The sequence below is a fragment of the Galendromus occidentalis genome, unplaced genomic scaffold, assembly GCF_000255335.2.
Source record: "Galendromus occidentalis unplaced genomic scaffold, Mocc_1.1 scf7180000077458, whole genome shotgun sequence".
NCBI lineage: Eukaryota > Metazoa > Arthropoda > Arachnida > Mesostigmata > Phytoseiidae > Galendromus > Galendromus occidentalis.
Window position 1 is genome coordinate 1 of NW_003805446.1, and position 16,324 is coordinate 16,324.

General features: G+C 50.5%; 2 protein-coding genes across 2 annotated transcripts; one reads left to right on the forward strand and one right to left on the reverse strand.

Moving 5' to 3' along the window:
• The first annotated feature begins 5,809 nt into the window (after positions 1-5,809).
• On the forward strand, positions 5,810-12,377 carry LOC100907805 (atrial natriuretic peptide receptor 1-like). Its single transcript, XM_018639783.2, has 19 exons — positions 5,810-5,887; positions 6,363-7,244; positions 7,443-7,611; positions 7,740-7,895; positions 8,007-8,116; positions 8,204-8,408; positions 8,556-8,707; positions 8,856-8,945; positions 9,081-9,158; positions 9,297-9,401; positions 9,533-9,604; positions 10,173-10,326; positions 10,439-10,615; positions 10,692-10,860; positions 10,946-11,095; positions 11,255-11,447; positions 11,587-11,860; positions 11,975-12,066; positions 12,207-12,377. Exons 1-19 carry the CDS (start codon positions 5,810-5,812, stop codon positions 12,375-12,377), a joined length of 3,477 nt encoding a protein of 1,158 aa, XP_018495299.2.
• Positions 12,378-13,336: 959 nt separating this feature from the next.
• Positions 13,337-14,674, reverse strand: LOC100907945 (trypsin-1). Its single transcript, XM_003744028.1, has 4 exons — positions 14,588-14,674; positions 14,154-14,428; positions 13,638-14,024; positions 13,337-13,495 (listed from the first exon to the last, which is right to left on the reverse strand). Exons 1-4 carry the CDS (start codon positions 14,628-14,630, stop codon positions 13,337-13,339), a joined length of 864 nt encoding a protein of 287 aa, XP_003744076.1. The 5' UTR covers positions 14,631-14,674.
• Positions 14,675-16,324: the final 1,650 nt, after the last annotated feature.

The following is a 16,324-nucleotide window of genomic DNA, read 5'->3' on the forward strand; positions in this document are numbered from 1 at the left end:
ATTAAGAAGAGAATAAGTTTATGGTAGCGTATTCTCCGGTCGGTCCACGCGAGTCGAGCAGATCGCTCATTCCGAAAACTGTCCGAGTTGTTTTTCCAGTCATATGAAGCTCAGCTTATTGATGCAATCGGCCAACCAAGGAGCAGGCTCACCTGATTCCTCGTGAATTCAAATCTCCCTCTTATGCTTAGATCGGTGTGGTTGTATCACACGCTGTTTTTCATGCCCTTAGATCCGGGACTTCACACGGCAATTCGTCGAGCCCCCTCAAGAGGCTCTTCGGGCCTAAAGCCTCAGCGAAGCTCCACTCTGTACTGTCCTGAGGAATCCAGAACAAACAGACCCGGATGCAGTCGGGAATGCGACAATCAGAGGAGCGCGAAGAGCTTTGAATTGAGGATTTGAATCGGAGAAAGAAACCAACGATACACCGGTGAGTCATGCTATTGTCCGATATTCTTATGGAATACCGAGCAGCCGGCTCCCAGGTCATGGCTCTCAAGCAAGACTGTGTGCCGTCAGCGCGGATGACCGAAACCAATCGATTCGAGGCTCAGTTCGAGTTTGCAAGACAGAGTCGCTCTCCTAGCTGGAAGTCCCACATAAGAACATCGATTTAGCCACAGCGCGAGCGGCCAGCTATATGAAAAAAAGGGGGCCGCTCAGTCTTTTCCGAATTCATTCGACGTACTCGGTTCCACAAAAGTTCATTGGACTCAGAAAATGAGTCGTCTCTTGTAATGTTGCGAAGAAGCTCTGCCGAAAATTTTGTACAACTTGACAAGAGGTTTCCCAGCCTTATTCTGCATAACGGGAACCATACCGCAAATTCATCGAGTCCATGGATAACCCATGATGCCGGCTACTTTAGGCTGAGACTTAAGGTCCGAAGTTGATCGACAGAGATCGCGAAACTCACCCGTGGAGGAAATCCATGTTTTGCTGACCACTAGAAGATATGCACTGCCGAAAAGCGTTTGCAAACTGCACTACGAAGTCTCACTCTAAGGAAGGAGGTCTTAGTCGAAGCAGTTACAGCGCATGCGTCGATCTCTACTGACTCCTCGTCAGGCTCCCTTTTATCTGACTTCAGCGATCCACTCAGATGACGGGCAGCTCTCCCCGGACGACGCCGCCGCGCCGCCATGCCACGCAAGGTCATCGTGGGCGGCTTCAGATGTATTCACGCACGTTGGAGCAGCTGAGATCTTACGGTGCAAGCATCACAAGGACCGTAAAGCGTTCCCCGCGCTCCTGATGGGAGTTTCTCGGGACTCGCCCGGACCGGTTCGAGCGTGCAGTCCCGGAGCGGTCTCGGGTCGAACCCACCCGACTCGAGCCGATGGGACGGCTCAGACGGGAAGTGTGCCGGCATGGGTGACCCCCGATGTATGACTTTCAGTCTTGATTCGATCAATGGCTTCATGAACAATGAACCAATCAATCAATCGGTTTCGAATTCAGCTGACGCACATGGATACTCAATCCGTATCCTCGGTCTCAGAACACAGTTCATCACCTCAAGTGGGTGGACCTGGAGTATTTTAGAACAGCTTCTGAGAATCATGGTTTCCTCCAGCGGCTTAACATAAAGAACCGGCTATATGGGACGAGTTGACTGCAGAACGCATATGTTTCCCACGCATGGTCAGGTGGGTATGTTTGTCATTTTCCGCTTGTTCGAGTATGGGATGAGTTCATGAGAGCCAAAATGGAATTATTGGAGCGGCGGCAGAAGCCCGAAACGGGAGTTTGTCGTCCATCCGACACGCGGAAAGATCTGATTTTTCGTACAGCGGGAACTTCCACATCTCCCATGGTCGGTTTGGATTTGAAGGTACCAATGTATCTACATAGGTGTATGAGAGGATACAGTCGGGCTTTCTGGGAAAATATAGCGAACTTATTATACCGAGAAGCACGGAATCGATCTCGAATGCAAGCAATGCATCAAGTCTATGAATGCAGTTCGTAGGTCATCCAATTTAACGCGCCGGTTCATCGATCAAAGATACTTCTGAGGGCGCTCGTTCCTGTTGGAGTTCAGTTCTATCGTCGCTGAATCAAAATCCCTGTCGAGCATTTCAGCCAATATTATATCTGAGCAGTCCTCATACTATGACGATCAGAGCTCGATGTCGCTCAAGCCATGTTGTCTCCTGGATACATTCTATTATGCATCTTCTCCGGATGTTTTCTGACCCGAGTTCAGATTGTGGATGAAAAGCGCCGATCAGCAACGAAGATAACAAATACATATCGAGGATGCTTTACATGTCAGGGAAGGGCATTTTCATGATTTTTTTATGGAGACGCGAGCCCGTCCACGGGTTCCCAAGATTCTCATTTTCCCCCTAACCCATCAAGCGACTCCACAAGTGGTGGTTCATCCGAGTTTCTTCATTCAATTCTAGGCGGAAGCCGAGCTGTTTCCACGGTTCGAGCCTGACGTGGTTTCTACATTTATTGATACCCGGGTAACCGCTACCAGAGATATTTCTATGGAGTTGGCCGCCGTTGATTCTGACGTCGGCGTGGATTAGACTGTCCTGAAGAAATCAATCCATCGTGCTCGACTGGTGGGTTGAATCGTCTACGAAGAGCAGCGGTCGGGTCGCTGACTTCGGCGAAAACCCGCGGCGGTTCGGGGTCCGCCTTGATGATCTACGGATCCGATCATGCGCTCTGGAAGAATGACAGAGGAGATGACCGCATACGACTCAATTGAAGTCCGCCCCCCCTTCCATGACTGATCGTTCGGATCTCAGATGAGAAATTACCGGGCAAAGCGGAAGCGGGGAGTTCTATCGGGAAGACCGTTGGAGCATGAGGTGAATGGCCCTACGTCCGGACCTTCATCTCTTGCATTATGAGGGAGTCCAAGAGTCTCGACCACCCCTCGAGAAACGCTCCATTCTCTTCCGGTGATTGTTTAGCCGGGCTTGTGATTGTTTAGCCGAGGGCTAACCCCCCTGACGGGCGATCACCTCAAACTCCGTTTCATCGAGCGAGAATAGAGGCGCGAGCTACGACGGACGATGATCAGTGTACTGTGCTTCGACGAAGCACTCCATTCGAACGGCCCGAGAGAGCCGGGGGGACTGCATCTCATCAGAAGAGACCGATCGTCGATCTCCTCCCCACCGGACTCTGAGGCGAGCAAAGCGATTTCATCTAGAGACGATACCCCTCGGATCCGACGCGCGGTGTCAGCTTATTCAGTCGATTCAGGCACACCGTTCTGGGCCGTGTAGAGTAAGAAGAACATGATTCGGGAAGAACGTCTTCCTTCGTCGATTCTCAGGCGGTTTCCCTGGAGGCTGTCCGATACATGCGGCTGATGTTGTCTCAGGCGTAGATTACTGCTTCGAAATAAGCATTCCGATCTTGCTCGGACAAATCTGGCTTTATTCCACCTCTTCGAAAAATCCGATCCACCGACTCGTCCAGACCGCATCCTGGAGCCGATGCATTAATCACATCCACACGGAGGAATATTGGAGATCTTGCGTTTACTCCCATTCTGGAATCTGACCATCGAAAATCGTGTGAGAAAATTCTGATTGCTCTGCGAATCGTGATCTTTTTGGTCATTGCGGGGAGCACTCCATTCGGCCACGGCCTTCAGGTCGCGACTGCGGGCATCGGCCCCGAATGATTCCTGACCGTGCGGGCTCGTTTTGCTCCCTTCGAATCATTTCAGAGCAGATGTGAGTCGAAGGGAAGGTTCTTAAGCCTAAGACTCCTGTGTTGGGGCCCCATCTCGAAAAACTTCAGCTGTTGAATGTTGAATCCACCTGCGAGTAGGTCGGCTGAGTGGTCGAGATACGTGATACGGATTTATTATCCTAGATGAATAATAAGCCTGTGGCCCTCCAGCTCATGAAGGATTCGATTCCCCGCGGAGACTCAAGTCGAGTAAGCGAGCGCTTCGATTTCCAGCGAGAGTTGAAGCTCGGACTTGTGAAAGGACATTCTCCTCAGGTGGAACGTCCCCAATTTTCAAGGTAGCGCGTAAAAAGTGAATGACAGCCGTCAAGAGAACACGCCGAGCTCAGCGAGAACAAATTATATGAAGTCCAGAGCCGAAAACGAGAGTAATCATTTCGATGGGGCTAGTATGGCGCTGTTCGGAACGTTCAATTCTGGTTTCGGCAGCTTGGGAGGTAATTCCGATACCTTCCTGATCTTGGATAGTCCTGATCCCCTCTAACAAAACCACCGAGGCTGAATGATCCTGCGGCGAAACTGTGTCGGTACACAATAGACCGGTCTCATGGCAGCATATCCCGCGATCGAACGGATGCGGCCAAATGAGGTGTCCCGGGCAGGTCTATTCGTTTATGAAAAATCCTCGCTGAACGAAGAGTTTCCCCGTTTCCCCGAACAAGCTCTGAGTGCTGTTTTTTCTGTTCCGGTAAGATACGAATTTATATTTCAAAGCATCCCTGAAACGAGTCGGGTCGGCGGCGGTGAGCCTGTACGGGGAGCTCACAACGTAATCACCGGGGACACCCGGACCAGATCAAGAATTCGCCGGAGTTCCCTCGGAGAGTATCGCGTGATATCCGGCTGAGAGCAGAGCAAGGAGTCGGACGAAGAGCGTGGGGCGACGGATGGAACAGAACACATCTTGAACCCCACCACTCACATGGAGAGATCTTCCTTTCCGAAAAGACAGAGGCTCCCGCCTGTCACCTCGAAAGGACACCGAACGCTTCAAAGAGAGACGTGCAACTGTTCAGTGAGAGGAATTTCAGAGCGACTTTCTCCAAAAGCTGCTATGGATTGGCGGTCTCAACGATCCGAAACTTGAGAAGCACTGCTTCCGAGCTATAGGATTTTGATGGAAAGAAAGGTCAGGATCTCTCCTGTCATCGCGCCTATTCTTCCCTTATCGATCGGTTTTCCATAATACCCCTGCATGCTCCGTGAATTTTCGTCGATCGGACCCTCCCGAATGGCGCCAAGTCGGATGACGAAAGCCTCCAATGCTTCTGTTAGCCCGGGATCCACATGACTCCCCCTCTCAATCTGGCTCAATTTCAGATCGTCTATCAGTTCGACTTACAGCTCAGTTTACGGGACGACTCAAATCCGCAAGGGTTTCCGCGAGGGCTGGAAACATGGGAAGAGGGGGTGGCCGCTCCGATGTTTGGCGAATTCTGAGGCGGACTCGGCTTCGGATACGTTCCAGAACGTTGTTCACGGCGAATCCCGGGTCATCACTGAGCAAGGCCTCGACCTATTCTCCCTTGCGACCCCGCGAATCCGGCGACTTGATTATTAGCTCGCCTTGGACTTGGGCAAAATCCGCAGAGAGATCCATCTATCTGATCATTCAGACGATGGAGAATATTCATGGATCAGGTGGTTTTGTCCGTGGATTCCTCGTCTCCGGGTTAATCCTGGCATTTAATGGGTTGCTCCATTCAGACTTCCCCTCATCAATGATCGGTGGGAGTTCCCGAACGGAGCCGCAACGGAACCGCCGCGGGATCCGAGGTCACTCGACTTCATAGAGAGTAGTAAATTGTTAGTTCATCCTCGCAGTGCTCTCGTGAGTAGCTGCTGTAGAAAGGATGGAATCGACAAAAACTATGAGCCTGTCGGCTCCCGATCGATCCAAGTTCATCAGGTCATACCGGACAGTGCGGCAGAGACAATAATTATCAAGTACAACTTCGAAGTGATTGTTTCACGCGACCACAATTCTCTTGTCTGTCCGTCCTAGCCCGGGTCCGAAATATATATAAGGACTTGATCGGCCCACGGAAAGGTTTTGGACAGCCGCTCAGCAAGCTGCGCCATGGCGCTTGGCATGGTTCTTGTTCATGCCTTCTTCCTTGCGGCACAACTCCATAAATCAACCCTCGAACGCACCGCGGTAGGTTGCAGCGTGCTTCACTAGAAGAATGGAGGAAACTCCGGTCTGATCTTCCCATCTGATTGTGAGAGCCAACGTCGACCTCCGGTCGGTAATTATTGTGATGGTGACGTCGAAAGTGAGCTCTCGTCGGGGGGGTCGACACCCCGTGAGCTTGGAAACCAAGCGATGCAGCCTGAGTGCAGTAGTTGCATAATATCGAGCTTGTACGGAATCGTGAACGAATCCGCTGGTGACGTGAATGCTCGTTGGCACTTAGGCCGTAGGTGTCAAAGGACGTTATTTTTCCCCGTCGATCAGAACGCGATTCACGCCGCGACAAAGGAAGTTTGACCAGATCATTGAGCTCAAGGGCGTGGGACAACGGGCACGCAATTTCACCCTGAGAATTATACAGATCTCTCTGTGGACTCGGAGCCTCATATCGTCATTAGCCGACCGGGCCTGGCATGACGTCGCCTATCTTCCATTTCAGTTCGAAATGTCCTTAAACCATCCGACGGATCAAGTCGCTCTCCTAGCCGTCGACGAAGTGTCGGACTCTGACCCTCCACCGGGGATCTTCAAGGCGACGGTCGCTTCGATCTTCACGAATAACGCCGAGCAGACATTCGACGCAAAAGTTGTCGTTCCAGCAATCGAAATGGCGATTCGAGAGGTGAACCGGAAGTTCAGCTCGACGATTAGGTTCGATCACGTCGCAAGGATATCGAACGAAGGCTGCGACCGAAATATGATTGGTGGCCTAGCCGCCCAGTTATACTATACACACAACGTGAGCGCATTCATCGGACCTGGCTGCGAAATAGCACTCGATCACGTAGCTCGAATGGCCGCATTCTGGAATGTGCCCTCGTACACAGCAGGTGGCATCGATGAACGTTTTGTGAGGAAAGATATTTATAGTACCCTGACCAGGATGTCATATTCCGTGGATCGTATAGGTCTCTTCCTTCTCAAAATTCTCAAGGAGTTCACTTGGCATCATGTCGTCATCCTGGTAGACGAGTCGTCTACGACCGATGCCAATACTGCGATTTCGCTCGAAAAACTCCTAGCGTCCCAGAAGCTGATGGGCGAGTCAGGAGAGAACCATGAAGTCTACCCGGAAAAAGTGCTCTTCAATGGTTCTGATTCAATGGAGCTCATCTCGAAAAAAATGCGCGTTGCTAAAGACAAAGCGAGAATCTTCCTGATTCTTTGTAAGGCCGACATCCTCCGCCGTGTCCTACTCGCTGGTCACCAATTAGGAATGAACGATGGGGAATTCATATTTGTGAACGTGAACTTGCTCGGCGACGCTCCGGGGAACAATTTGACGAAAGTCCTGAACGAAGATTACGACAACAACATCATCGTGAGTAGAGACGTGACAAAAACTTTAACTCTCCGTATGACCTTTCAAATCATCACATTTCATTCATCAATGCATTGAATGATCTCATCCATGCAAAGCTCGTTCTCATCCGACATGTTTGACGTCTAAAAGAGCGACTCCGTTAGCAGAGGCTTGCCGAGATATACCTTTTCGACTAGCCCCGTGTGCCGATTGCAGAAAGTCAAAGAAATGTTCAACCATGTGATGGTCGTCAGTGCCATGGTCCCGGAGACGGATCGCTTCAAACGAATCTTCAGGAACGACCTGATCGCCTTCATGACCGCCAACATGAGAAAATACGGACTCACCGAAATCGTTCGGAAGGTGTGCCTTAAACTCTGTCTAAGCTCGTACGATTCCCCGCCAGGGTGTTGAACTCGCCGGTCTGACACGGAAAATGCATGTCGACCAAGCTGTATTAATTTCCGCATATCGCTGTGCTCCACCTTTTTCTTTGTTGGTCTCATGCGACAGGTGGTTTCCAGGATGAAATCACTCCGGTTGTGGCTGCATTCTATGATTGCGTGATGTTATATGCCTTGTGTCTGAACGAGACGCTCGCCGACAGGGGCAGTCCTTTCGACGGACGGGCCATCGTCCGTAATTTCTGGAATCGCTCTTTGACTGGGGGTGAGTGATCCGAGAGCAAAAGCATCAGCTCGGGAAAAGATTTTTTTCCTTACGAAAGTTTATTCGATAAGTGTTCAGACCGCCTGAATCCCCTCTCTCTCTTCCCCCAAGCCGAACAATCAAGTATCAATTTCATCGGAAATCTCACGTTGGATAACAACGGCGATCGGGAAGCTGACTACATTCTCCAAGTCTGGCGGGATCCCCGCTTGGGATTCCAGGTGAGAACCCGACGCGCGATGAGGCTCGACGCCGCAGAGGATTGGTCCGTCTGAATTCCAGCGTAATGGCTCAGGCCTGTATTTCAGGCTGTGGCTCGTTTCTTGGGGACCATCCGAAAATACGACATGATACTGGGGAGGGAATTCATATTCCCGCGAGGAAGCCCTTTGGATGTGCCGCGTTGCGGCTTCAGAGGCGATCATCCGGACTGCAGAGATAACTTTAGCCGCAATCTGATCATTTCTCTCACATCAGGATTTTCGGCCATAGTGCTATTCTCCGTCATTCTGGGTGATTATCCAGATCGGCAGAGTCTAGGCGCCGAAAGGAGCGGAGAGTTCCCACCTCCGGCTCGGTGCTACTGCGTTAATGTTTAGGGATTGAAGGGACAGTTTTTTTCTAGTAAATGTATAACAATCCTTCTGGCGTCTTCCCCAGCGGTGATCATAATTCGCAAAGTGAAATACGAATCCCAGCTCGCTGATACATGGTGGAAAATCAGCTATGAAGACCTCATTTTCCCTGACAAGAATGTCAGCAAAAGTCGCAGCTCCCTCCCGTCCCAGGGAGATTCGATCGCGACTCGATCGGTGAGTAGACGAAGCACAGATAGAGCGAGCCGCCCGTGCGAGTCGTGCTGTGCGTCCGCAAGCTCAGCTCTTACTCGCTCGATTACACGATGGTCGTGGTCAGAATCAGAGCGATTCTCATTATTTTATGCTAATATGATTCTTGTAGTCGGCGTCTCGATCGAATTTCAAATCGACGTCCAACGTCAGCACGCTGAACAACCTCAATCTTTCGGGAATAAGTGTTGCTACCTACAAGGTTCGTTCAAGAAAAATCTCGGCATAATCGGGAGTCCTGATATAGAAGCCCTCAGATTATAATAAGGGAGAACGTGGGGGAGAGAGTCAGATTTCTGACCCGAGAGTATTCTGAGCCTTCTCGCAACCTCCGCAGCAAATCCGCGTGGCTGTCAAGCCCCTCGAAATGAAGAAGATCCATATAAACAGAAAACTCCTAATGGAAATGAAAGAGGTGGGGGCATTAATTTCGCACGCATTTTCTCTATTCAACGTGAACGAACTCCGGAGGCATTGTAATCAATCGAGGAGAAGCCTAAAACATTCAAACGATGGAATCGGGATTCAATCAAGGTGACGTTCGAATCGACAGGTTCATGACCTAACCCACGACAATCTCGTCCGCTTCATCGGTATCTGCCCCGATGAGCCGAATCTCGTGACTGTGACCGAGCTCTGCATGCGAGGAAGTCTTCGGGTGAGCGTTGAAGCGTTGCACATTTCGAGGATTTCACAACAAATTATGTACATTCTCGGAGAGCCCATTCCCCTCTCGCGAATGAATCCCATTCATTCACACATGTTCATCGGGCTCTGACTTCCTTCCAGGATATGTTAGAGAACGAATCCATCAACATCGACTGGCTCTTTCGATACTCCATTATTTCCGATCTCGTCGAGGTAAACATGAAAATCTATTCTGCACCTATGACTCATGCAGCACCGTTCACAGACAAAATGAGCTTCTCTTTAATGCATGTATGAGAAGAATGATCTCTCCGACTGACAGAGCTGAATGCCCAAGCAGGCTTCTGCGATTACGTAACGAATAGATACACAATTGGCGATTGCGGGTCTCTCGGAAAAGTACGATAGGCCGCGCCCACCCTCCCTACTATAGGATGTGAACAGCTGCGCTTATAGAAGCAACGAGCTTCGTGACTCTGTAGCGAGATATTTGTGGTAAATTCCGAGTGTGCCCAGTTGGCAAACAATGTCCCTTCCTCACCTTGTACTTTTCGAACGTAATCTCGCGCTATCGCCCTATAACATGAGATCACATCATCGAGTGACAGAAGGCTCGTTTTCACCCGTCGGAAAGAGCTCAAACATTCGCAATTGAGCTCGGTCGCGATTGCTCAACGGTTACCGATGCTGTAGTGGTCAATGAACCATTAAGGACTCGGAGAGCGGTGGCCTTGGCTGGATCGAGGGAGGCCGGAAATACCTTGCTCACAATTTCTCGCAGGGAATTTTCTTCCTCCACAACAGTACCATCGGGCTCCATGGTCGACTGAAAAGCACCAAATGTGTTATCGACTCTCGCTTCGTCGTGAAACTAACGGACTTCGGGATGCCGTCCCTCGCCGAACAAATCCCGGAACCGGACACCAAGAACCTGAGTTGGTTTTTGATCTGATCAGAAAATAATCTCCATTTAGTAGGCATTTGGGCGAGTCGAAATCATTTGGGAGAAAGCAAATCCTTGACTCTCATTCGGAATCTATGACACAGGAACCTATTTCTGGACCGCACCCGAAATCCTACGCAGCAGAGACCCTCGTCTAAATGGAACCAAACAAGGAGACATCTACAGTTTTGCGATTATACTCCAAGAAGTCATCACGCGGTGTGGGCCGTTCGAATCAATTGAACGTCTGGGACGAGCGAAGGCCAATCTCGAACCCGAAGGTATCACGAGCTTCGGAAGGACTTTTGATGAAAGCTGACCCACACAGAGCATTCTCTAAGCTAAAATCGTTCTCAGAGATTCTGGACCGCGTCAAAATGGGTGCTGTGCCTCCGTTCCGACCGGAGGTATCAGCGGACGAATGCCCTCAAGAATTACTGCGTCTGATGAAGCACTGCTGGGCGGAAAATCCGAACGACAGGCCTCAGATATCCGAAATCAGACATAAAATCAAGAAGATCACCAAGTGGGTTCTCCATAGTTTTGAGATAGAACACGATAAGTTTTTGGGGCCGACACTCACGAATGATCGGATCGTTCTTGTTTCTTAGGGGGATGTCTTCGAGAAATTTCTTCGACAATCTCCTGCAACGCATGGAGCAGTACGCGAATAACTTGGAATCAATTGTCGAGGAGAAAACTCAGTCTTTGATCGAGGAGAAGAAGCGAACCGATGAACTCCTGTACCAGCTGTTGCCCAAGTAAGCGTTCCCCGTCCTCAAAGCCCACAACTCTCTACTATCGCCTCCTCGACTTTTCCAATGGCGAGCGACCAGATCGGTGAAACGACTGGATACCATGTATAAGATCGTCGGAAATTCCGATGAGGGTCCTCATTTCACCCGGGTTGTTTACCGCAGATACGTGGCCGACGAGTTAATGAAAGGCTCCCACGTCCAACCGGAGTCGTTCTCTGAAGTGACGATCTTCTTCAGCGATATCGTCGGTTTCACGAATCTTTCCTCGGAGAGTTCGCCGCTGCAGGTGGTTCAACTTCTCAATGACCTCTACACGATGTTCGACGCCATCATCGAGCAGCATGACGTGTATAAGGTATTTCAAACTCCGTCGTTCTTTTACCACATGCACCAAGCTGATTGGGGTCGTTTTTCTACGACTCCCACTAGTCCGTGTCACATGCATAGTATCCGCGCTGGGCCCTTGAAAAGGTCGCTAAATGATATTTCGATAGGTCGAGACGATCGGGGATGCTTACCTTGTGGCATCCGGTGTGCCGCAACCGAACGGCAACGAGCACGTTCGAGAGATTGCTCGCATGGCTTTGATGTTGCGGGACAATCTTACGACGTTCAAGATACGGCACTTGCCTCAGAGAAAACTCCAACTGAGAATAGGGATCCATTCTGGGCCTTGCGTGGCAGGCGTCGTTGGTCTCAAGATGCCCAAATACTGCCTGTTCGGGGATGCGGTGAACACTGCCTCGCGCATGGAGACCACCGGAGAACGTAAGATTGGACGCTTGGCCAACAGGCTGTGGCTCACTTTTCGAGATGATTACCACTCGAGAAGAGCGGAGCCTCTATCGACGCTTGCTGAACAATGAAACTGCCTACTTGCAGCTATGAAAATCCACATCAGTAAACGATCGAAGGACATACTCGACATTTTTGGAACCTTCATATCCACCCTCAGAGGTGACGTCCAAGTCAAAGTAAGTCGAAGTTTCGCTACGGGTTCGAAGTTAGCGCGTAGCTTCTCGGCCGGTCGGCCGTCTCCTCTTCTCCTGAATCTCGGACGGATCTTGATTATTACCCTGGCGAGAATGTAGTTGACGCGACTCGATTTCCGTAGGGAAAAGGTGTCATGACAACGTACTGGCTCGAGTCCGAAATCGGACGCGGCAAGAAGACTGGAAATCCGCAGATAGACCAGCTGATGGCGGAAGTCCGACCCGATCTCGAATCGGAGTCCCCCGTGACACCGGAGAACATCAATCAAATCAGCAAGATCATCAACACTTGAACTCCTTCCAGGGACATAGGTCCCCCGAGAATCCGGAGTTTCTGATGTGAATCCAGTCTGGGAGAGAAACGAGTTGGGACCATCTTGATATCGATTTTAGAAACTCATCTCAATGCTGTTCAGAGCCCCGGGTACCCTCGCGAAGTCGCCAGGAAGATTGATCGGAGCCGTGTTGATATCCGAAATGGAGCGGTGTCGACGACGTCCGTGCGTGCCTGGGGAAATTCTCATGGGAAGCCCCATCTAAGTCATATGCAGGTTCTACGGTCCCAATTTCCGACAAAAGGACGTAGAGAGAGAAAATGCCGAAGTTAAAGGCTACCTAGATCCTTTGGCTTACCCCGCTGCTTGCGGGGAGTCATGTGTTTCATCGGTTGAACCGTAAGCTGTCGATCTCAAACCTCAATGTTCGAAGGAAGAAGCTAATCGGGTTGTCCAGCTGCCGATATCATCATATAATGCACGAGTTGATAAAGAGCAACTATAGAACGATTTCTTAACACTTTGCCCCATCTTATGCAGAAGATCGAATCATCAGCAAAGCTGGGATCATGTACAACGTTGTCACCCTTTGTCTTCCATCAGTCTGAGAATAAAAGTTGAAATGAAATGCCAATGTTAAAGCATATAGAGAGATCCTGGTCCTCCGTGCAACGCGCGGTTTGAGTGTTAATCCATCGGAGAGACAAGTTTCCATCATACAGAACTCTATTTCCGCGATATAAGAAGAGATGTTTCCCAAATGCAAGGAGATTTATGCTTTCGCCGACGCTGCGAGGACGAGCGATCGTGACGCTTCTTGCGAGCCTTCGATCGGAAGAGCTAGTCGGCAACCCCTCAGTCGGAGGAATCATGAGGGCTCCGAACTCTGTCGACGTAACTGATGATTACGTTTGACCCACGTCAAGAAATGAACCCGTCGATCGAGGTCTAGCTCCCTCGGGACTTTATTTCCACATTCATTGCATGCGTTCGTTGATCCAATCGATGAAATACGGAACTTCAGTGTACACTCCGGGAGTATTTTTCCTTGCGCAGCCCTTGCCCCAAGAAACCACTCCTACTTGCTCGAAATTCCCGCTTTCTTGTTTGCTGACGGCCGGGCCACCGGAGTCTCCCTGGAAAGTGGCGGCTTATGCTTTCGATTAGGGAGACAAAGAGACAACCCGTGAACTCCCACCCGACTCCGACGACCCATGACGCGGATCCCTCAATCTGGACCCGAAGCGAGTGAAATCACGGGAGAATTCTAGAACTTACTTGACAGGAATCTTTGTCTCCTTCTTTGAATCCTGCGCAGAGCATGCTCTCCTTGATATTACTCTTCCCGCCCAAGCCGAAATCGAACGGCAGGAAACTGGCGATACCGAATGCCGGCTTCGAGTACATCTCATTGCATTGAGCATCTGTGACAACAGGGACGTCCACGGCCAGCAAGCTTTGGGCCGGAGTCCCGCCTTCTTTGGTGGTGCCCCAGCCCGAGACTGTTATCATCGAGTCAGCTGCCATTCTCATGTCCTTTGACGGAAGGCACACCGGTTCCACGGCCTCCGTGATGTTGAAGGGAGTTGCGAGCGAAAGGACAGCTATATCATTCATGAGAGCATCGGGCGAGTTATATTTCTCGTGGACCTTGAATTCCGATACCTGCGATTTTCATGTAGAGTAAATTCCTCCCGCTAAAAGCCGGCGGAATGGGAGAAGGACGACGCGACGGTGCTCAGGGATAATTCTGAATATTCTGAGGTATCAAGATGCCTACCAACAGCTACTTGCCTCAGACATTTGAACGTCTTCGTTCTCTGTTTCTCTCTGACTGTGGAGACCGCCTACCACACGGTACTTCGCGCTCGCCATGTAACAGTGAGCTGCCGTGAGGGCTCGTGTCGCTGACAAAACAGAAGCCCCGCAGACATGGTGCCAGCGATTGTTCCGACCCCTTATTTGAAGCGAAAGTTGCCAGGGGAATTCGCGCGGGACAGCGTCTCTGCCTCCGACGATTCGCGTGGGCGGGGTTTTCGGTCGAGATCTCCCGCACTCTTGACTGTGGGCTTCGCAAGAAGGAGCATTTAACTTACAATTAGAGGAGAGTTTCCGACAGAGACAGGGCCAGAAAACTCCTTCTCCGATAAGCCCTCCCTTATGAGGCGTCGTGAGTCGCCGGAGCCACGAAGATTCGCGTCATTGATAGCCACTCTGTGGAAACCAACCGAGAGCGCCGAGGAGAAGCACCGCAGCCAGCGTCCGCATCATCAATTGGGAAAGTTATCAGCAGACCGGTCGCCACGAGTAAACTGCTTTTAAGCCTTTAATTGATGCGGGCTCTCGAAGCATTCGATTTTTCTCGAGACTGAGCTCGATTCCCACATAGGGGTCATGATTGCTACCTGCACACTTTAGTGACCCAGATCGATGGCATGATCTCGAGGGATCCCTATATGTACATATGGGCATGTCTCGAATATATATATCATCATATAAATGTCGATACTCGTGATCCGAATGGCATCCCAGTGAATTTGCCGCTCCTACAGACCCAGGGGAGCCAAGCGGAATTATGGCCTTCCGAAACAAACGAATGACGTCGCGGGAACACTCGATTCGCAAATCGGCAGCGCTCCTCTACATTTTGCCCCTCGGCTGACGCTAAGTCATGAGCCGCATACGAGATGGCGACGCAGAAACGGGGCAGGGCCGGAGCCCCGCTCTTCCATGGTTCTTACGACCTACCTGCGACGCGTCGATCTCCCATGGACCATCGTTTTGAGCTAAGCTGTCTTTTTTCCCGGAGCTATCGAACAGGTTTAGGACCTCCTCATGTCACTCCGCTAGGGTATCGACCATAATTCTGAACCTGGGATTCTACACGGCTACTCCGTGGAAAAAGCGAGGAATGACGCGAGCGTTTCAGTGAGTATGAAATTTTTATTTCTCTTCATCAAAAACATGATCGGTTGACGTATGGTCGTTTCGGTGTTGCTTCTGTTCTTGTTGGTGTCATTCGTTATTGCCATCGTCGTCTTCTATCTCCGTGAAGCCGAAGTCGGCAGCGACGAGATCCGCAGATCACCCATCTGGATATTTCGATACATTTCGTAATTACTCGAATGATGACCTGACAAATCTGGTCTTAGCAACTTGACAATAAAAACTTAGACTGGATGAAAGGCTCACCGCTGCTCTCATCGCTCGCCTCACTCGTGTTCTACAACGCTATCTCCTCGCATGCGCATCATCGAATATGGTGCTAGGATGGCGGAGTCTGATAGCGTGCTCCGGCTTCACGGCTGAAGATATTCGTAACGACAGCAGATTCGCAGTCAGATGCGTCGATAACGCAGTCGCCTAGCTCGTTGGTTTGTTTTTGATTCTTGAAGGTTTTTTTTAATTTGCGCAGCCATTCCTAAAAAAAGGCCAGGAGATCAAAGTGCCGCTCGCGCATTCTGCGATGCGTTTGATATGTCACAACTGAGGATAAACCTGGCTGCTCCCATCTTAGATAATTAGCTTTAAACTCTTTCTTTCCTCTCTTCTTCTCTTCCTCTTTGCTAACGAGGCCTGCATAATCTGCTTGCACCGCTCAGAAAAGCCGTGTGCAGGGGCCCTCGGGTCCATTTTTAAGGTGAGAATAGAAATCGGGGAGGGGGTCAAGGAAGAAGGCAATATGAGAATAGGTTTATCGAGCGGGAGGGGGAGCAGGAGGGGTATGTGGAACGTGGGGGGATACATGGATTAAAGGCTGAATGGGGGGTACATTCGGGAAGGGGGCCGCACAAGGGTGGGCGGGTAGACGATATGATAACAAAAACTGAGGTTTTGAGAATGCCCGGAGCGGCGAGGCCCTTCGTAACGACGTGGGCTACCGAACCAGGATGTATTTACAGCTATTGCACGGGCGTCCTGCCTTTTCATTCGGATCGACAGTGAAGTGTGTCTGATGGAATGCT

Bases quoted from the DNA above. Each gene is read 5' to 3' on its own strand.
- LOC100907805 (XM_018639783.2), top strand. From the start codon at position 5,810: ATGGCGCTTGGCATGGTTCTTGTTCATGCCTTCTTCCTTGCGGCACAA. The intron at 9,402-9,532 runs GTGAGCGTTGAA...ACTTCCTTCCAG, and splicing joins GCATGCGAGGAAGTCTTCGG to GATATGTTAGAGAACGAATC. The intron at 12,067-12,206 runs GTAAGTCGAAGT...CGATTTCCGTAG, and splicing joins GAGGTGACGTCCAAGTCAAA to GGAAAAGGTGTCATGACAAC.
- LOC100907945 (XM_003744028.1), bottom strand. From the start codon at position 14,630: ATGATGCGGACGCTGGCTGCGGTGCTTCTCCTCGGCGCTCTCG. The intron at 14,429-14,587 runs GTTGGTTTCCAC...CTTCTTGCGAAG, and splicing joins GCTTCTCCTCGGCGCTCTCG to CCCACAGTCAAGAGTGCGGG. The intron at 14,025-14,153 runs GCAAGTAGCTGT...TGAAAATCGCAG, and splicing joins AAGACGTTCAAATGTCTGAG to GTATCGGAATTCAAGGTCCA.